Genomic DNA, 22,045 nt, shown 5'->3' on the forward strand with positions numbered 1-22,045 from the left:
ACACACACACACACACACACACACACACACACACACACACACACACAGAAATATCACTTTTAGGCAGAGATCACGCATGGAACATTTTGGCCTCAGAAGGCAAAAGTTTCAGAACATTATCAGGAACTGAAAACAGGAAGGTATACTGGAGTCTATTACGCAACCTGAACTACACCAGTTCCTACTGCTCTCCAATACCTGAAAGCTTTCCACACTGTGGAGATAACTTTTTAAAGTAAGTTCTACAATAGGAGGCAACTTTCAAAACATTTCAGTTTCTAGGTCTACCCTTCCCAGCTCCACTTTAAGCCATCAAAATTTAATGCAGAAATGAAGCCACGCCTCCTGACAAATAAAATATAACAAAATAAAGAACCTACAATTTACAACTAAGTAGATGTTGAAGAAATCCAAAAAAAGGTCTTTAAAACGCCCCAGTTCGGTTTTCATTGAAGTCAATTCATATGAACTTCACTGGGAGCATGGTCAGGCCCTTAGTAAACATCTGAGAAGAAATAAGGGCAGAATTTAAAAAGAAGAAGAAGAATTTGCTTCATTGTCATAATTACTACAAGGGTTGTTTATTCTTGGCCTGTTTTTCAACTCTGGAAGAGATTTTATGAGTGGAACAAATGATGTCTCCTATAATTTCCTCAGATTAAAAACAGTACTGTTGCTTAGCGTAGGGCAATATCTTCATTTTGCTTGGAGAACATTTAGCACATTTCTTAAATCCCTTTCAAGCTAAACATTTTTGGGGGAAGGTAATTCAAAGTAGTTTTGAATTTGAGAGATAAAGACTCTAATCAACTTTTCACCTGGCTTTGTAAATTACGAGCCTGAGTGTAAGCAAAGAGCACCTTTTGTCCCTTTGTTATAGCTAATGGTACAATATCATACACAAATAGAATGGGACTAGTCAAATATGTTTCAATCTAGAGAGCACCACCAGGAAAATGTTCATGAGGCTTGAAAGAGCAAGGGAAAAATGGACTTTTAAAAGTTATACTTCTCTAATTTCTTATTTTTGTGGGCAGAGGACTTCCAAAACACATACACAAAGTTCTAAGTTTCTTTCAGTTAAGGTAAACAAAATTAAAGTAATGTAAAATCTTGTTCTACAGCCAAAATGATCCATGCCATCTGGAGAACAGATAGAGAACTGTACATATCTAACACACAGGTAGCGTAACAGAGGCCTCATTTGCAAAACAAATCCAATATTCATTATTAAGAAATCTACTATTACTTCATGATGTTGAAAAAAACTAGTAAGAGTTAATTACCATCACGGGGGGGGGGGGGAGGGGGGTGATGAGAAAGAGGAACAGTTTGCCACAAGAACATCTAAGATTCGGTTTTGCTGTCTTTATCAGACCCAGGACTGTTGAGTTTCCCTTCCTGAAGATAGTTTCAAACTGAAGACTATTCCTAGCTGATCTGTGAGATTTTGTACCTCACTCCAACGTACAAGAAACATTTCAAGTAGAACACAGTTCTGAATCCACATACTGTGCCCACACCCCACTCCCACAAATTATTACTGGATAATAAAGAATAGACCAAAAAATTGCCACCCATTCCCCTGACCTTACAGCTGAGGTAGATTCTCACCTGCTATAGAGAGAAACTCACAGAAGCAAATGTAACAGGTAAGAAAAGTTCCATCTCTTTACTATAAAAATAGAGTGACACATTTGATGCAGAAACTTTGGATGCCAGTCTTGGCACAAATCTCTGGTATTGGTAAATAAGCTGGCCTTCCAGCTGCATTAAAATCAGGGCTACAGCTAAAATCCTAGAAGCAGTACACAAATGGGATGGAATATTAGCTTTAACTAATTAAATAACCAAATCTTATAAAATTTCTAATAATTTAAATATCTTTGTTCTAAAACCAAGTCATGAAAATGTGGGAAACACACAAAGAAGTAATTACAGGATAAAAGAAAACATGGAGCCCAAATCATGCACTGCCCCACTAAATAAAAGGAAGAGTAAGTTTTCTACCAGTTTGCAGCCCAGAATTTGGTTCTGCTTCCAAGACCCTTTCCTTAGGTCATGGAATACCATACACCTTCAAAGAGGCACTTTTACATTCACTGCAACACACACAAAACAAGACATTTCACTCTCTGTGCAAATGAAAACAATTAGAAATCCAGTAGGAAGAACAGAATAATGGAGCCAAGAATCACTATGTGGATCTGTGAGAATTTTCTCCACAGTATATAGTTAAATCATCCTCTACCTAATATCCAGTTCTGTAGAAACTGCTGCATTCACAAAAGAGAAGCAACTTTATCTTTAAAAAATGATTTGATTTTGGAACCAGCAAAGGATTTATGAGCAAAAGACATTTTGAAAGTGTGTGTTAAAATTTCCTTAAGGGTTAATGTATGCTCGAGTCTTTTTTCTGAATGGTATTTTCAAGAAAAACCTAAAATAGATTAAATTATGTCAGAGACTTCAAAGGAAAACACTGTTCTTTCAAGGAGGCTTTTATGTAGCACAAAAAATTGAGCACTGCAAGCAGTTCTTGAGTGCACAACTGAGATGCAATTTGATAAACAGCTTTCCGTCATTCAAGGCTAGGAATGTGCAAAACCATACTATCAGCACTTTCATCAAAAACACTATTCACTCTTTCTATCTCATTTTTATTGTGACTTTTTCCTTTTATTTACCCAGTCAATCATAAAAAATAGGTTTCTTACCACTTGTATGTGATACCATGCGATCTGCAGATGAAGGGTCATTTTCACTTTCCTTAATGCCACTGCTGCTGTTGTCTTTTTCAAGCAGTCTGTCCACCATTGCAATAATGCAGTTTAAACTCTTCCCCACATTGGTCCACACCCTATCCTGAAAAGAGCATCAGTATCACTACACATTATTGAAAGAAACATAGGGAGAGATGTATTAGTAGACCACTGGCTTCTTAATATTGTCTACAGTACAATTACTGAATTGGATAGTGAAGATTAGGTGTCTACAAATTATGTAACTTAACATCTTTACACAGCATATCATCATTTCAAGAATTTTTTTTTCCATTGTCCCTGTTTCTTTGGTGTAAATAACTGAATGGGAACTGATTTTTTTAAGGCACTGAAAGTAGTACATTTGTCGTTCACTTCACTCTGTCCAAAACCAAGGGCTAAATCTCCTAAATATGCCCACATTGCATGTACAGTTGGATGCAAAGTTGTCCACTTTAGGTTCAGTCCTGTGAGGTTCTGAGCATCCTCGCCTCCGATTAACTGACTGCAATGGGAGGTGAGGGTGCTCGTTACCTTGCGGGATTGGCTTTTTGTTTGCAACACCGTGGTTTGCACGTGCAGCTTTATCAAAAGGATGTGCCCATTTTCTGAACCCTCCATTTGCTAAAATGAGACCTATGCTGAATAAGCAAACATAAAAATGAGAGATGGTACACCAATATTAGCAGCTTGCCTATATGCCACATTCAGTATCTAATGCAATTTCATTTTGTACATCATCTTCCATACAAATTGCAACCCATGACACTTTACAGAGTTAACCGGACATAACAAAAACTGCAGAAATAATAGAACGGGAACGAAATCAAGAGGTATAAGCACAGATGAAAAGATAAGGTCAAGTCATTTGGAATGAGACAGACTAGAATCACAATGCTGGAGAGGAACAAGAAGGCTCCTGCAGGTGTCAGAAGTTGCAGAAGAGAAGGCTCTTAGATCCAGAAAAGAGGCCAGAGCCAGATAAGCAGAGAGAAATTGTGAGACAAGGGTAGTGACAGAGCTTGGAATGACTCCATCCACACTTTAAAATTAAAATGAATCATTTGACCTGAAATAAATGGATAGCTAATGGAAGAAAGAGGGTGAGTGATGCGATCATTCTTCTATATATGTGTGATGGGGTGCCCAGAAGTGTACCGCGTGTTTCTGTGGTGGGAGGCATAGGAAGGGAGTTTTACAAGACAAAGTGAAAGAAAAGGGTAAGCAGGAGGACTTAAGCAGAGACATAATGAACATAACATCACATATGGGCAATGCTGTGGAGGTGGGGGATGGGAAGACTCAGACATGGGATGTGTGGGAGAAGGAGGATTTAGACTCAAAAACAATACTATGGTTACAGACAAATATAAACAAATGGAAGCTGGACGGAGATAGAAGAGGCTGGATTTGTGCCAGAACTTCTACTCAGGCAAACTTCTTATTAATCTAAAACTATTCTGTATTGTGTATCACCATACTTTACAACATATAATTCTGCTGTAGAATGTATCACACTTTTAGAAGTTGCTACAGTATTTCAGTACTTATGTGTATAGTTCTTAATGGCTGGCGATTCCGTGGCTTTCAAGGGTCTTTTAATGAGACACTTACTCTATAACAAAGAATTTGCTAGCCACTTCCAATCTGAACCCATAACATAATCTTAAACTATGTCCAATTAATCATAGATTGTATAACACATAGTGGGAAAGTTTACCTAATACTGTAAAATAATCCTGATTTATGTATAAGATTCTAAATTTAGAGATATGCAGAACATGAAGTAGATCTGTGATAAGTAAAGTATAATACATGTGTTTAATACTAGTACTGCATGTATTATATAGCATCCATTACATGTACATGAAAGTGGTGGCAGCTAAAAAGGAACACAAACCCTTCACGGAGAGATGTGATTTCAAAGGGAAATTAACAACACATTTGAATATGAGTTACATATAGGTTAATCAATCAGTATAATCAGCTGTTAGTGCTTGTAACATAAAATCTGTTCATGTGATAAATCTGTTGTCATGATGATATAATCATGAAAATGTGCATATATATATATATATATTGGTTTTTTTTACAAAACACATACCTACACTATATATAGTGTATATACACACACACACGCATAAAGTGTAGGTGTGTGTTTTGTTAAAAAAACAATATAAACACTCACAGTGAAAGTACCCATAGAAGGCCATACATATTGTATGCATTTGTGAAGCTAGTCCTCATATAGAAGAAATATGTAGTGTTGCTAAAGGAAGTACTTTTGCTTTAGGTAACAGGTTTTCTTGTTTTTTTTTTTTTTTTTTTTTGAGGACTGTTTTGATCAGAAGAATGTTCTAAATAAAGTCTCAACTGTCTGGAAGTGGTAAGAAATTAGTAACTCTCAGGCAGATTTGTTGTTCACCATTTAATATACTAATGAGGCCATAATTTTCAAAGCCAGCCTGTAGAATTTGTGGCTGACATACTGTATGTACAAATAAACAAGTGGGAAAAAACGGCTGTTGTACATCCATGACAGGCAGTTAGACACCTAACTACCGGATATTCACATCAATATGGGGGATTACACAAGCTAATAATTGCATGCATAATATTGAAACCTAAATCAGATGCAAGGTAGAGGCCCCTTGGAAATCTTAGTTCTAGAGATCAGCTCTAACTCAAGGGTGCCTGAAAATTGTTGAGAAAATGAAGAAGTACATTTAATTTCAACCATGAGTGTGAGAGTGATTTTGAGATGGGAATTCTGCAAAGAATAATGAAATATTGTAAACAGGAAAAAAGTAGGGCTGTCAAGTGATAAAAAAAATTAATCACGATTAATCACGCGATTAAAAAGATTAATCACACTGTTAATAGAATACCATTTATATAAATATTTTTGGATATTTTCCACATTTTCAAATATATTGATTTCAATTACCACGCAGAATTTAAAGTGTACAGTGCTCACTTTATATTTATTTTTATTATAAATATTTGCACTGTAAAAATAAAAAATAGTTTTTTCAATTTCACTTAATACAAGTACTGTAGTGCAATCTCTTTATCATGAAAGTTGAACTTACAAATACAGAGTTATGTACAAAAAATAACTGCATTCAAAAATAAAACAATGTAAAACTTTAGAGCCTACAAGTCCACTCAATTCTACTTCTTGCTCAGTCAATCACTCAGACAAACAAGTTTGTTTACATTTGCAGGAGATAATGCTGCCCACTTCTTGTTTACAATATCACCTGAAAGTGAGAACAGGCATTCACGTGGCACTGTTATAGCCGGCATTGCAAGATATTTACATGCCAGATGCGCTAAAGATTCATATGTCCCTTCATGCTTCAACCACCATTCCAGAGGACATGTGTCCATGCTGATGATGGGTTCTGTTCGATAATGATCCAAAGCAGTGCAGACCAACGCATGTTCATTTTCATCATGTATGTCAGATGTCACCAGTAGAAGGTTGATTTTCTTTTTTAGTGGTTTGGGTTCTGTAGTTTCTGCATCAGAGTGTTGCTCTTTTAAGACTTCTGAAAGCATGCTCCACACCTCATCCCTCTCAGATTTTGGAAGGCACTTCAGATTCATAAATCTTGGGTTAAGTGCTGTAGCTATCTTTAGAAATCTCACACTGGTACCTTCTTTGCGTTTTGTCAAATCTGCAGTGAAATTGTTCTTAAAATGAACAACACGCTGGGTCATCATCCAAGACTGCTATAACAAAAATACATGGCAGAATGCGGGTAAAACACAGAGCAGGAGACATACAATTCTCCCTCTAGGAGTTCTGTCACAAACTTAATTAACATTATTTTTTTAATGAGCATCATCAGCATGGAAGCATGTCCTCTGGAATGGTGGCCAAAGCATGAAGGGGCGTACATATGTTTAGCATATCTGGCACATAAATACATTGCAATGCCGGCTACAAAAGTGCCATGCAAACAACAGTTCCCACTTTCAGGTGACATTGTAAATGAAGAGCGGGCAACATTATCTCCCATAAATGTAAACAAACTTGTTTCTCTTAGCGACTGGCTGCAAAAGAAGTAGGACTGAGTGAACTTGTAGGCTCTAAAGTTTTACATTGGTTTTTTTTTTTTTGAGTGCAGTTATGTAACCAAAAAAAAAAAAAATCTACATTTGTAAGTTGCACTTTCACGATAAAGAGATTGCACTACAGAACTTGTATGAGGTGAATTGAAAAATACTATTTCTTTTATCAGTTTTACAGTGCAAATATTTGTAATAAATATAATATAAAGTGAGCACTGTACACTTTGTAATTGAAATAACTATATTTGAAAATGTAGAAAAACATCCAAAAATCTAACCCTAATATGTAGGTGTGGGCAAGAGAAACAGAGGGAGTAAAGAGCCTCCATGTTCTCCATTGAAGAGGCTGAGAGAAAAGGAAGTCACTGCGTTGAGGAGTCACAAGGACTATCCGAGGCTAAGCATTGATTCTGATGCTTTTCTCTCAACAGGGGAGAGGGCCAAATTTTTAACAAAGGACCCCTTCAAGTTTTCCATCTCGTTCATATGACATTTCTTAGGTAAAAAACACACTTTCTCACCAAATAAAATCCATCAATTCCATACTATTCTTCTGCACATAAAGAAATCCATCAATTCCATATTCTTTCCCATCCCTCAAAAAATCCATGATTTCCAGACCATTTTCCTCCATCCCATCACTCCTTCCACCCGCCTCCCACCTTCTCAATCCAATATGCTTCCCCCATCCAACACCTCATGAAAACTATTTCACAGGTAGGCTCCTCACAGCTGGAGTAATGGTAGCAGGAAAGTGTCCTTTAGCCTGTGCTGGCTGCAATAATAGCAGGCAATAGCCGACCTGCTACCTTTACCTGCAGGGCAGATGGCCAGGGGAAAGTGAGTCCCCTTTGATGGTGAATTAGGTATTGGGTCCCCTTTAATTCTTGAGGTGGATGGGTTTCCCCTGACTGTTCGGGGTCAGATGGAGCAGCAGGTTCCCTGGAGTGCTGCTGGGAAATCAGGGGAAGGGAATTAGGCTTTTGGCTCCCTCCCAGTGCTCGTTCTTTAAACATTGGACAGGCAGGCCAATGGCAGGAAGAGAGGAGGGCTGCAATGGGTGCAGGCTGTTACTCAGTTCAATTGGCTTTGCTGCCTCTCCTCCTTCTTCGAAGAAGTTTTGGGAGGCAGCTGGGATTTAGGGCTGCACAGTGTATACAGCAATGCATCCTCCATTCATTCCTACTGACACTAGAGGGGGATGCAGAAGAGAAGTTTCTCTTACAAAAGCTACTGTGGCAGTGGCAGGTGTACCCACACCATGCCAGCCACCTGAGTCACCAAAGCCAGCTCAGCATCATATTTTTAACAAGCAGGCCCAGTCTTCACACTTTTAGGTAACCCTGTTAAACAATTCTCTCAGACCCTCCATCAGAGGTGGTGTTATAGCCCACTGAGGGCCTTAAGCAGGAATATTTTAACTTCCCCTCCCCACACAACACATACTAATAGGGGGGCCCCAAGCAATTGCTTAGTTTGCTTATGCCTAGTGCTGGCTCTGCACTCTCCCCACAATTGTAACCCCCCTGGTAACAGAGGGCCAGCCTAAGAATTTTAAGAAAGGTTAATAAGGTGGGATCTGATCCAGGAGAATCACTTACACTCATTTTACATCATTGAGAAGGGGCAGAAACTTGCTTTTCCTTTTAAAATAAAAGACAGAATTCTATGTCATGGGGCCCAAAGGCTGCCTTTGTTTCTACAGGCCTCAACAAACACCCTGCAGAGCTCATCAGCGATCCCATCCCTTCCACACCAGCCAGCAGAGCTTTGTTTTTGCAAAGTAGAGCACAGCCACTGTAGTTCCCAGAGGTCTGAGAGGCACTGCGCCTGCTTAAATTATCATGCAGGCATGTAGCTATGCGCCAAAACTGCATGTTAATAGTTCTTCATGGAATGTTCATAATAGATCACGCATCTTAATGAATGTTCATGAATCCTAGCTAATGTCCTCTCATGATGGGACAGTACTTTGGAATGGGATATAGCAGTGGTCACCAACCGGTCGATCGCGATTGACTGGTCGGTCCTGGAGACTCTGCCAGTCGACTGCGATCTCCGGCTGCTGAAAGTCCGGCGGTGCAGTGGAGCGAAGGCAGGCTCCCTGCCTGTCCTGGCCCCACGCCACTCCCGGAAGCAGCCAGCACGCTGCCGTGGCCCTGCGGGATGGAGGGGCAAGGGTGTCTGCGCACTGCTTCTGCCTGCAAGCATTGCCCACAGAGCTCCCATTGTCTGGGAACGGGGAACTGTGGCCAATGGGAGCTGCGGGGGCGGTGCCTGCAGAATGGGGCAGCATGCGGAGCCACGTGCCCTCCCCTAGGGTGACCAGATGTCCTGGTTTTTAAAGGGACAGTCCCGTTTTTGGGGACTTTTTCTTATATAGGCGCCTATTACTCCCCACCCCCTGTCCCATTTTTTCACAGTTGCTGTCTGGTCACTCTACCCTCCCCCTAGAGGCCACATTGGCCCCTTCCAGGAGCGGCGTGGGAGCGGCCTGCAGTAAGTGCCACCCGGCAGGCGCCTGCAGCTAGTGAAAGTGAGTGAGGGTGGAGGATAGCCAGCAACGAAGGGGGGACGGGGGAGGAATGGAGTGAGTGGGGCAGGGCTTCAGAGAAGGGTTGGGGTAGATCCTGGGTTGCACTTAAATTCAAAAAGTGATCTTGTGCGTAAAAAGGTTGGAGACACTGGGAAATAGGCTATTGCAGGTGGGAGAATATTTGACACAGGAATTACAGTATATTCAGATATTGCACACAGCAGTATTAGCAAACTGGTTAAAATATTATCAAAAATAAAATGATTATATATAAAATACTGATTACTTTCCACTGTCAACATTCAATTGCATAATTTTTGGTATACTAATTGCTTTTATAAGTATTTTTATATGTAATCTTCTAGAATTGCCATTTTAACTGGGAAAAAAGTCAGCTTGTTCTCACCATTTATTATTACTATACAAATAGCATTGTAACACCAACCATGTTAACTAGTAAGTTAGAAATGTAGAGCAGAAACACTTCCAAGTGGCAGTCTGTCCACCCACTCTTGCATTATACATGACATGACATTTTTTCCCCTCCCTGGAGGGAGGTTCTAGGATAGCAGAAGCAGCTGGCAAGCAGAGAAGGAAGTAACTATTCAGAGGCAATCTGTAACTATCAAGTTAAATATTTTCCCTTAAGCAGTAATGCTTTGGTACTATCTAAGCATAGTGCTTACAATTACACCAGTATAAGTAGCTCAGTCAATACTGCTGTCAACTGTCTAGCATTAATGTTTGTATCTGACATCCAAAGAGAAAGGTGCATTATAGAACTACTGCTCAGGGCCCTGATCCTGCAACTGGATCAGCATAGCAAGATCCCTGCTTCACTACAGAACCCCAATGGATCCACCAATTTGGATCCAGTTGCAGAAATAGGACCTACAGTAAGTTGATTAGAAATGTATACTCAAAAAGGCAAAGAAAAACCTCTTACCAGATATAAATAATCAACAAAGAACGGAAATACAAAAAGCTATTTTTCAAAAGGGTTTAGTTTGTACATTAAGTTTTAGCCTAACGGCGTATGCGTCTGAAGGAATATAGGCAGTTTCATAAGTTACTAGAAATCTGCATATGCATTCTTTTTAAATATACTTTCTTTGTACGACACACACAGATTAGTTAAGAATAATTCAGTTTCTCAGATATCCTTGCCCACTCAACATGAAAAACAGAATATTAAAATAGAAAGTTGGAAGCTACTCCTTATAAAGAAATATTTTTTTAAAGTTGGGCCTAGAACTCATGACTCCAGATGCTTGTAAAATAAATCACCAGTATTATAAAAAAATAAAAAATGGAGTTATTTAAAGTAGCAAAACCTGGGTCAATTTAAGAGTTTTGTAGGACATTATTTTAGATTTCAGACAAACTAAACTTAGACTCCCAGCTACAAGAAACTTCTGGTTCCTTTGATATAGTGAAAGAAAAGCAATATGTATCTGCACCAACACAAAGATGAAGAATACTGCCTGCACATGGCATAGAGAGTCACAGAAAGCACAATATTCCTTTGAGGTTTAATTGTTTTCTAACTTCCAAACAAATTTTCAAAGAAATCTTATTGCATAACTAAATTGCAGATTAGATTAAGCATTTTTCTCACACTTTCCAAGCACTTGCTCTATTTCCACCATGTTGACAAGAGTTCAGTAATTAAAACTAAGATAATATATGCCATCAGCTTTCCATTAAAACAGAGAATGGGAAGCTAATGAGAGGATAATTTAGGCCCTGATCTCACAAAATACTTAAGCATGTGCTTAACTTTAATGGGAATACTTACATATTTCAAATTAAGCATGTGCTTAAGTGCTTCACTGCTGATTTAGACAACTGTTAGGAGTCTGTACTCATGTTATAAAGAAATAAAATAAAGCTTCAACAAACAAATAAAACCAAGGTAGCGTTTACGTAACTGCAAATGTATTAAAATGAAGCAAGATTCAACTTGTACAAAATTATTAATCTTTTCAATGTCATCAACACTCATGATTTTATCACAAGTCTTGCAATATTATTTGTTCTTCTTAAAGCTCCAGCACCCAGAGTCAAGTTAATACATGAACATTTCAGCTTTCATTTAAAATAAAAAGCACATTTTTTGTCTTTTCTTTATCTGAAAAATATTCTTCTTTCCATATTCATGGTATAAGCAGAACTTTAGTTCAGGTGTGAAGATACTGAAGCTCTCACAAGCAAAGATTAATTATTAATTATTGACAGCAAAGATTAATATGTTGGAGTACTTGCATCCATGATACCACAGTGATGAACTGAGTATAAGAAACTGACGAGAAATAGAATGGAGGATGTAGGAGAAATGTGTTGAGGGAGAAGATCAATCATAAAAGCATCCACTGAAATAATGGATTCACAAAATCTCAGCTGCATAAATTGTACAAATCATTGAAAGATCTGCTAAAAATGTTGACGTTTAAAAACCATGTTTGATTCTTTTATGGCATTTCAGATATCCTCTAAGAATAGACTCATAGAAAACAGTTCTCTTTCACTGATTATTAGTTCATGCATTTTGAAACTATTTATGTTCACTCTTAGCAAAAATTGCACTTTGATTTCATACTCCTTTTTAGTCCCCTTTATATCTGCTTAAATGACAAAAAGAATTGAGGTAAACACACAGCATAGCTTTTTCCCATCTGGCCATGAAGATTTTCGCTTCCAACACTGCTATATGCACAAACTAAGCAGTCACACACAAGCAAATTATTCATCAGAAAATTGTTTCAAGTTACTTTTGTGGGACTTCATTAGAAAAGTATTCTTGGGATTCAAATGAATCAGAAAATGGAATCTATGCATCTGTAAAATAAAGTAGTATTTAAAGTTTTAAAATTCTGTCTTTCTAACAAGAGGGGACATGGAGATTAAGACTCGTGTTTGTCTACACTTAGCTGTGGATTTTTTGATAGAGTTTCAAGCAAGAACTTTGAGGCTACTTACCCACTCTTCTTCATCATATTCTGAATGGTGAGGTATAGAGTTCTGCCGTTTGATCTGAGCTGGATGGTCCTGACCCTGTTGATCACCACACCCTTCCACACTGTTTCTGGGGATAGTTGGCTTCTTGAGGACACAACCTGGACGGGCAGTGTATAGCGCTAAAAGGGCACTTCTGACCAGCTGATCCTTGAAGGCATGCACAAATAACTCTGTCTAGAAAGAAATTAATGGGCAGTTAGACTGAAGTGTGTAATGGTGTAATGTATATGTAATTATTAAAATACACATTTTGTTTAGGTAGATTGAAAATTAATTGCTAGACAGTCAGACACAGAAAGGAACTTATACCAAACATTGGGGAACAATGTCAGGTTCTGGAACATTGCCAGTCTCTGAAATTCCACTCAACTAAAAGTTAATGCAAAGGTACAGTATCTGTTATAAAGACCATCTGTCTACATAGTCCTGTTTTATTCTAATTCCAAATCCTCTCTGTAGAGACAGGTTTCTATGGGGATAACTGTTTGAACAGTATCAATCTGCTGCTCTTTTTAAGTATGTCCCAACAAATGTCAAAAGAAAATGTGATTAATTTCAGAATTTTCTTTCCAAAAAAGAAACAAATAAATAAATACATTCAAGTAGAGTATAGCACAAGGAAGGGAATGCTTACAAGTGGGACTGAAGTATATGCACAAAGCATGAGCTTAGATCAGTGCTGGAATAAGTCATAGGCATAGGCACTATAGGCTCATGCCTAGGGACCCAGCTTTTGGAGTTAGTTGTGCGATGGTGTCAGAATCTCAGCTTTCTTTTAAATAAAAAAAAAAAAAAATCTAGCCCTTATGGTTGCAAAGACAAGTATGAAAATGTGACTCAAGAATAACCAATGAAGTGACATCATCACAGAGAAACCAGAACAAAAGCTTTAAAATTACATAATGTTCCTTCACCTAAGTGGGGTGTTAACTCAAATCCACAGCTCTGGGAGTTTTTGCCAATACCATCCCAGCAGGAGACTCTGAGATGCAGGAAGATATGAGAGCAACAGGGCTGGCCTACTCAGCCAAGCAGATATACTCCAGTTGCTGGCAGCACTGAGAGGTCTGCTGCCTGCCTTTTTGGGGAGAAGAGGGACCTTGACGCTCCTGAGGAAAAGGCGCCCTTCATGCCATTCCTAGAATGATAACTGTGACTCAGAGGCCCATTTGTGGTTGACTACTCTGTGACAACAGCTCTTGTCAGCCCTGACATACTCCCTACATCCAACACACTGTCGTCATAATATGTATCTAAAAGGTGTCATGTAAAATATCATTGGAAAACTAACAATTCACTGGTTATTAATATTCTTGCATGATGTAGGTAGAGGATGTATACAAAGAGTTACAAATATGTGCTAGAATTATGTCCTTAAAATGTGTTTGGCAAGCAGCGTACAAGTCCATTCTGCCCTAGACAAAGGAATGCTCATTTGCTCATCAGGCAGAGACAATAAAGGTCTGTTTACATATAAGATAAACAAATTGGTGGTGGGGAGACAGACAGTATGGTGTCTATACCCCAACAACAGAGAGAAACCATTTGGGCTATTAAGTCCAGGGTCTGAACCTCAAATGATAAGTAACTGAAGCAACTGACTGTATACAATATTACTGTATTACAAATGTGTATTGAGTAAGGTCCTTTCTGAAAGCTAATGATCCACTGGTGATTAATATCATTGTGAAATCTATGTATTAACATTATATGAGAAAATATGGATAATGCATGATATTATGCTTTAAAGACTGTGACAAACACAGGGAGAAACAGGTTTTCCCCAGACAGAAGGGAAGGGACCTATCAACCTGTCTCCAATGAATTAAACAAGGTGTGATCAAAAGCAATGGAAGCCCCATTTACATATGAATCAGCAGGGGGATAGGAAGTCCACAAGAAGAGAAGAACAGCATGAGATCATCCTGAGTCTGAGGACAAAAAGATGAATTTGGGACACTAATATAAGGAGAAAAAAGAAGCCATTTTGGCATCCATCACCAGACAGACACAAGAGGACAGAGCTCTTGGAAGCTGAGAAAGATTGGTAAGAAATCTACCAAGGCCGTAGTTTTTAAGTCTTAGCCATTACAAAGAGTATTTTTACTTTTGTTTGTAACCCTTTCTAACTTCATTTATTTTACTTGGTATCACTTAACCTATATCCTTTTGTTAATAAACTTGCTTTATTTTTACTATAAGCCAACTTAGTGCTGGGCTTGAAGGGAAGGGTGTGTTTACTCCAGTTAAGTTAATAAGCTGTAAAGAAGCAAACAAACCTTATTATTTCTCTGAAATGTTCCAGGAGAGGGCTGGACACTTGAGGGCAGATTGTTCTGGGGAAATTCAGGACTGGGAGGTGTTGGAGTCACCCCTGCATAAGGTAACTGTTGATAGTGACTAGAATGGGTCTGTTGTTCTGTAGGCAGACTGCTGGGGTCTGAGCAGAGTGCTGAACCAGGGTTGCATAGCACACAGTCACTCAGGATACTTCATGCTTGCCTCCTGGCTGTTGGTGTTCAGTCTGTGAGCCACAGCAGCAGAGCAGTTAAGACACCCAGGGTTACAGGGCAGGTGGTGACACAACCCCTTACTTGTTCTGGATCGCACCCCAGAACATGACAATAACTCTGCCCCATCCTGCTGCCACTGAATATGGGAAGTGAGCAAGCCTTCTCCCCACCACCATGTCAAGGGGGTGATGGGATGAAGCTACAGTGTGGAAGCAGAGCCCAAGGAGTGGAGCTATGGGGTGCCTTATGTTATGGTACTCCTTGGGCTCTGGTTTGCCTTAAATCTAGCCCTGAAATATATTATCCTGTTAAGCTTTCTGTTAGGAATATCATGGAAGGCCATAATTTTCTACAAACTGTGCCAATATGTTGAAATGAAATACACATCTGACTTGCACAATTTATAAAGAACCAAATTATTCAAGCCTTTATCTAGTTTCTGTTCAATTCTTGCTCAGGTAAAGCTCCAATTGTCTTACGTTGGAGTAATGTCAAACAAGGTCTGAATCAGAAATTAATAACAGAAATAATGAATTAATGACGACTTCAGCATTTGGCCCAGAGCTTCTATAGCCACTGTATGGAATTTCATGGTGCATATATGAGGGTAGAACTTCTGTTCCCCCACTCCATGCATGGAGGAGTTCTCTGCACATAGGCCTCTTCCCTTCATGCAGAGGAGTGACTCAGCTATTTTTCAGCACTGTCTTCCCACCACCTGAACATACTGGAAACATTCTCTGCATGGTTCATGAGCTACGCTGGGAGAGTGGGTGGAGACAGAGCAGATCTAGGGTAGTAAAACAACTCTTTTCCTCTCTGGTACCCCAGCCTTTAGTAGAAAAGATGATACATTTAACATGGGGTGGGCAAACTTTTTGGCCTGAGGGCCGCATCTGGGTATGGAAATTTTATGGTGGGCCATGAATGCCCGGTGGGGGAGAGGGGTTCTATGGGGTGTAGCAATCGAGAGGGCTCTACAGGGGCAGTACCAGGGACTCCTAGGTGGCCATATCAGGCACCGCCATGGGCGGAGGCACCCTAGCTGGGACGGGTTCAGCCCCTGGGTGGTTTCGAAGCTTTTGAGGGTGGGGAGCTTACCCCAAGTTCCGCTTGTGACAGTGTGCAGAGATCCCATGGAGCTAGACTTCGCTGAAAGGAGGATGTGACATCCCTGTACATCTCAATTCCTAACCCATCCTCAGTGTAACCAAACTAGATTCTTGTGCCTGGGATCCACAGGATTTGCTCCTTATCAGTGTTCCTTGTCTCATCTTAGGTTTGTCACCATATTCTAGAACTTTGCAGTAACTCAAATAGCCTCCAGCAACTCTCTCTTCCCTTCAGAAATGTGTATGTTCCATATCTGTGAAGTCCATTCCAAGTCTCCATATACAAGTGTGAAATAAATATGTTAGTTTAGAACAACGTCAGGCCTCTTAAAAATACAATACAATTCAGCTAATTGGCTGACCACAGCATATAAAAAGGTTTACATAATAGGAGTTACACGGGTACATTATATTTAAGGTAGAAGAGAAGGTTATCTGATCCACTGACATATGTCCCAGTAACATTTGACTTATGGGATTCTCAAACTTTTCAATGGATATATGAATATTTTTTGTTATAAAAGGCTGAAGAATCCTCAACTATGTTATACCAGAACTTCTTCCATCATACAGCAGGGCCAAATTCATCCCCAGTGTAACTCCAGAGACACAAATAGAGTTGCAACAAAGGTGAATCTGGCCCATAATATGAAACTTTTTTTATCTGAATGAGTAGAGGAAAAGTAATTTCAGTAATTCCAGGCTTCGAATAAGCGGGATATTTTTCAGTGCCACTGACACATCACATGGATCAGGACCTCAATTACTGATGGGTTGTTTTTAGATAATCTAAGTTTGGATAAATGAAGTTTGACTAAATTTCATATATACAGATAAACCCCAAGACCTGTTTGCCAAATACAATGCAGATGGTTTAAATGCACGATCTCTGCTAATTGCCAAATTTCTCTGGTGCTGTATGCTGTTCCTGTGTTCTCACTTATGCTCTGATTGAAAGCACATTGAAGTCAATGGAAAGACTCCTACTGGACATGTCTACATCACAAATTTTGGTCGACGCAAGTTACACTGGCACAAAGCCGTCGCAATTAGTATATCACTGATGCACGTTCATGCTCGGCTCCATTTGTAGGCATTACTTGTACTCACCAAGAGCGTTTGTATCGATGCACAGTGAGGTGCACCATGGGTAGGTAACCCAGTGTGCAACCTGTTACCATCCAGAGCGTCTTTTGAGACGTTTTGGCAATGCATGGTGGGGTTGAAATGAGTAATGCAGGGGTGATTGGAAGCAAGGGGTCAACTTTCCAGTGTACAACTGTCTCCATCCTACAATGTCAGCTATATCTCATAATTATCGCACCTTTTTCAAAATCCCACAAGCCTGCAAGGCCCTCCTCACTGTCTGCCATCTCTGACAGAAGCATGGACTGTTCTCAGTGGTAGCAGATGACAGAACAAGGAGCAATGGTCTCAAGTTGCAGTGGGGGAGATTTAGGTTGGATGTTAGGAAAAACTTTTTCACTAGGAGGGTGGTGAAGCACTGGAATGGGTTACCTAGGGAGGTGGTGGAATCTCCTTCCTTAGAGGTTTTTAAGGTCAGGCTTGACAAAGACCTGGCTGGGATGGTTTAGTTGGGAATTGGTCCTGCTTTGAGCAGGGGGTTGGACTAGATGACCTCCTGAGGTCCCTTCCAACCCTGATATTCTATGATTCTATGGAACCTGCACAGCTCTCCACTATTGTCATAAGCGTTGTAAGCACAGGATGCACGATCCTCTGGTATTTACAGATCTGCAAGAACTGAATCAGTGGGGAACATGATGAATTTTTGGAGGACAGATTGCTGTGGGTCATAGTGAGAACCAGTTGAAGGTTGTTGGTGGTGTTCATGGAGCAGAAGCATGTGAAGTGCCACTTCTGGGCCCAAGAAACAAGTACTGACTAGTAGGATCACATCGTAATGCAGGCTTGGGATGATGAGCAAAACTTTCAGATGCACAAGGCCACATTCTGTGTGCTGAGCTTGCCCCAGCCCTCCAACACAGGATACCAAAATGAGAGCTATACTGACAGTGAAGAAGCGATTGTTGATTGCTCCGTGGAAACTTGCAACTCCAGATTGCTACCCGCCAGTGGGAAATCACTTTAGAGTTGGAAAATGCACCGTGGGGACTGGTGTCATGCAAGTGTGCAGGACCATTAATTGCCTCCTGCTAGGCTGGATTGTGATTCTTGGCAGTGTGCAGGACATAATGGATGGATTTGCAGCAATGGGATTCCTGAACTGCAGTGGAGCAATAGGAGGCATGCATATCCCTATTTTGCCACCAGACCACCTTGCCACAGAGTACCTCAACTGAAAGGCTACTTTTCTATCATTATGCAAGCATTGGGGGATCACTGGGAATGTTTCAGTGACATCAATGTGGGCAGGTCAGGGAAGGTGCATGACACTCACATCTTAAGAACGCAGGACTTTTCAGAAAGCTGCAAGCAGGGACTTTCTTTCCCGTCCAGCAGATTACCATTCGGAATGTTGAAATGCCAATAGTGATCCTGGGAGACCCAGTCTACCCCTTGCTCATGAAACCATATTCTGGCCACCTTGACAGCACCAAGGAAATTCAGCTACCGGCTCAGCAGGTGCAGAATGATAGGTGAATGTGGTTTTGGTAGATTGAAGGGACGCTGGCACTGTTTACTCACAAGATTGGATCTCAGTGAGAAAAATATCCCAATGGTTATAGCTGCCTGCTGTGTCCTGCATAATATCTGTGAATTATGTCCTGATGCATCTTCCTCTCCTTTTCCTGATGGGACTCTCTCCTCTCCGCTCTTTCCTTCTGCAGGCTGTCTGCAATGATCACCCTCCAGGCCCTGTTCTCACAGTCTGATGCAGCACGGACTTGCAGGGTCTCATTGAAAATGTCATCCCGAGTCCTCTTCCTTCTCCTCCTTATCTGGCTCAGGCGTTCCACAGGTATGGAGGGAGAACCCCTCAGGGCTGCTATAGCAGCAGCTGCAGATAAAACACACAGAGATGTCATAGTCAGGATAGTCACAACGGAAAGTGAAACTTAAGATTCAGAACTCCCCACACTTGCTCCCCTAAAGTTTTAAACAAGACCAGCTCATTGGCACTTCTGCTTGGAAATGCCTGTGCACGGTGCCACTCACAGCACCAGCCATGGTGAGTATGGCCCACCAGGGTGAGGGAAATGAGGAAGGAATTGCTCATTTGCATATAACTATGAGTATATGGCAATGGCACTGGATACTGGCATCATTTTCCACAGGTGGTGATGATTTTAGCTGATCTCACTCCTGAGGGTAACAAAAGCACAGAGAGCACAGCTGCTGCTGGTGTCTTGAAGCCGCCCAGGCCTGTATGCTGCTAGCCTGCATACTGCAATGGTGCCTGCCAAAGTTGTTGCTGACTGGAGCGGGAGAGTGTCCTACCGCCAAGGAAGAAATAAGGCTGCCATCCCTAGAAACCTCCGGGAGAGGATTGCAGAGAACCTCCATGAAAGTTTTATTGAGACCTCTCAGGAGGATTCAAGGGACATCCCTGTGTACATAAACTAACTGCTCTGCATGCCTGCCCTTGCCTTACTCTACAGTGGAATAAAAAGCAGATAACTCTACCTCTCTTTGTTATACTACCTCTTCTAGTACCAGTAAATTAATGAAAAGGCAATCACTGTGTCCTGTTAAGTTGGAAGACCCACCACTGTAATAGGAAATAAATTTATACACTTACCCAAGGAGCCGTCCCCTTGCATCAGGCTCATCGGTGCTCAACGGCCGGGACTGACTGAACTGCGGTGGTCTCATACAGGCCCTGGCCCATGGCATAGCTGGGATCCACCAGTCGCATGTCCCCCGTCGTCCTCGTCCTTGTCCTTGCTGTTTATGACAGGGGCCAGTGGCTTGGGCTTCTTGGCGATATTAACAGTGATCTGCAGGGTGGTGGTGGGGTCTCTGCCAAGTACGGCATACAGCTCTTTGTAAAAGTGGCAAGTCTGCAGCTTGGCACTGGACTGACTGTTGATTTCTCTGGTCTTCTGGTATGCCTGCTGCAGTTCTTTGGCTTTCACACGGCACTGCTGCTGATCCCGATCATACCCCTTCTTCTGTATCCACCGTGCACTCTGCTTGTGGACGTCTGCATTGCTGTGGCCGGTCCACAGCTGTGCTTGCACAGCCTCTTCTTCCCACAGGCCCAAGAGAGCCAATATCTCCTGTCCACTCCAAGTCGGAGGACATCCGGAGTGTGTAGCCGGCATAGCCAGCTGGGCCGTTGCACGCAAAAGTGGAGAGCTGCTAGGTGTACTTTCCAATCAGGAAAAAGCATTTGAAAAATTCATGGAGCTTTAAAGAGGATCGGGGGTGGCTTTTGGTCTGTGACCCATGGGCAATGGAATTCACAATTGTGACCAGAGTGGTCAGTGTTGGGCACTGTGGGACAGCTCCTGGATGACTGTTAGGGTCAACACAGCATCCACACTCAGTACATTGACTGCTACTAGGTTGGCGTAACAGGGCACTTGCATCATCAGGAGACGAATTTAAATGTAGACGCATGCACAACTAGGTTGACAGAAGGTGGCTTACGTTGACCTAACTTGTAATATAGACCAGGCCATTGACTTCAATTGCAAAGCCCACTGAAATCAATGGGAGTTAGGTACCTAATCTACTTGGGTGCTTTTGAAAATCCCACTAGGTGTCTACCTGCACCTCTAGGTACCTAAATATCTTTGTAAATCTGGCTCATAACCCTTTAAGGCTACATTAAAAGAACTTAGGTTTGCAAAGTCAAGGACTCTAAAGCTAGGAAAGCCAGAAATAAGATTGCCTGGGCAACCTTAATTCAGTTCCCTTGTGCATATGCAATATGATACAATCTTTAATTACACAATGACGTGATATTTACTCCACAGGACCCCGGCTCATTCAGCGAATGAGAAGTTATTCAACTTTTCTTTTTATCCTCCTCATTAAATGTGTGTCCCCAGGCTTTATTTACTGCACACCATCCAAACCTGCACTGAATATAAAATTGTTAATTTTCCCCTGGGTGTCTCTAGGATGCTTTTATTATACTGTCTGAGTGCTTCACAGACATTAATGGATTTAGCTTCATAACACCCTATGAGATTAGAAGGTATTATCCCCCCTATTTTACAGATGATGAATTGAGGCACAGAGAGATTAAAGTCAAAAGTGTCCCCTAATTTTGGGTACCCAACTTGAGACACATAGGGCCTAATTTTTCAGAGCGCTTAGAATTTTTATATCAGTTTATATGTTTCAAAGCACAGCTCCAATTGATTTCAGCTGCAGTCGTGAACGCTCAGAACTTCTGCAAATCTTGCCCCAAGTCTCATGCTGGGGACCCAGAAAATGAAGGACATCACATAACTGGTCGCCGTCTGTGATCATCTTGGTTTAAATGACTTGCCTAGAATCACACAGAAACATTGTGGCAGAGGTAGAATTCAGTTCTCCAGGATGGCACTCAACTATCTTAGCCATGAGATCATCCTTTCTCTTCCTGCAATTCCTGCCTCACTCACTACACACCTTCCAACTTCTGCAACAAATAAAGCAGGCGTCCTATAAATAGCAACTTCCCTCAATACACAACTGTGATTGATCCCTAGAGTAGGCCCATCTTGTGAGCAGAATGAGGCCAGAGTCCTGTGGAAAAAATAGTATGTGAAAAAATAGCTGCATAGAAACAAGGGAACCAAATCAGGATTGCACAGGCAACTCTCATTCTTGCATTCCCTAACTTTTGAGTGCTTGACTTTGCAACCTCAATAATGTTTTTAATGTAATGTAATGTTCTAGATTTTTTTAAAAAAGGAAACTGGAACAACAGAAATCTCATCAGCTAGCATCATACTGACACCCAGCTTGCGTCCTCAGTCATTTTCGACCCCTTAGCTTCTTAGCGCAGATCTCTATCACTTGAGCTAAGGGAGTAACAGGTAGCAGTAGTAGGCTGTTATCCTCTAGATGGACCAGGTACTAGAGAAGGATGAGACAGACACT

The 22,045-nt window shown here is 40.9% G+C and overlaps 1 protein-coding gene across 1 annotated transcript in view; it reads right to left on the reverse strand.

Moving 5' to 3' along the window:
- The window catches only part of INPP4B (inositol polyphosphate-4-phosphatase type II B), a 312,722-nt gene that overhangs the window by 89,467 nt on the left and 201,210 nt on the right, over window positions 1–22,045 (reverse strand). The window contains exons 15-16 of the mRNA XM_029910663.1: window positions 12,358–12,570; window positions 2,718–2,865 (exon numbers count right to left, since the gene is read on the reverse strand). Coding sequence (XP_029766523.1) covers window positions 2,718–2,865; window positions 12,358–12,570 — 361 coding nt within the window. The remainder of the gene's footprint in view (window positions 1–2,717; window positions 2,866–12,357; window positions 12,571–22,045) is intronic.

Source organism: Terrapene carolina, unplaced genomic scaffold, assembly GCF_002925995.2.
Source record: "Terrapene carolina triunguis isolate 2854851 unplaced genomic scaffold, T_m_triunguis-2.0 Scaffold66, whole genome shotgun sequence".
In the NCBI taxonomy this organism is placed as follows: domain Eukaryota; kingdom Metazoa; phylum Chordata; order Testudines; family Emydidae; genus Terrapene; species Terrapene triunguis.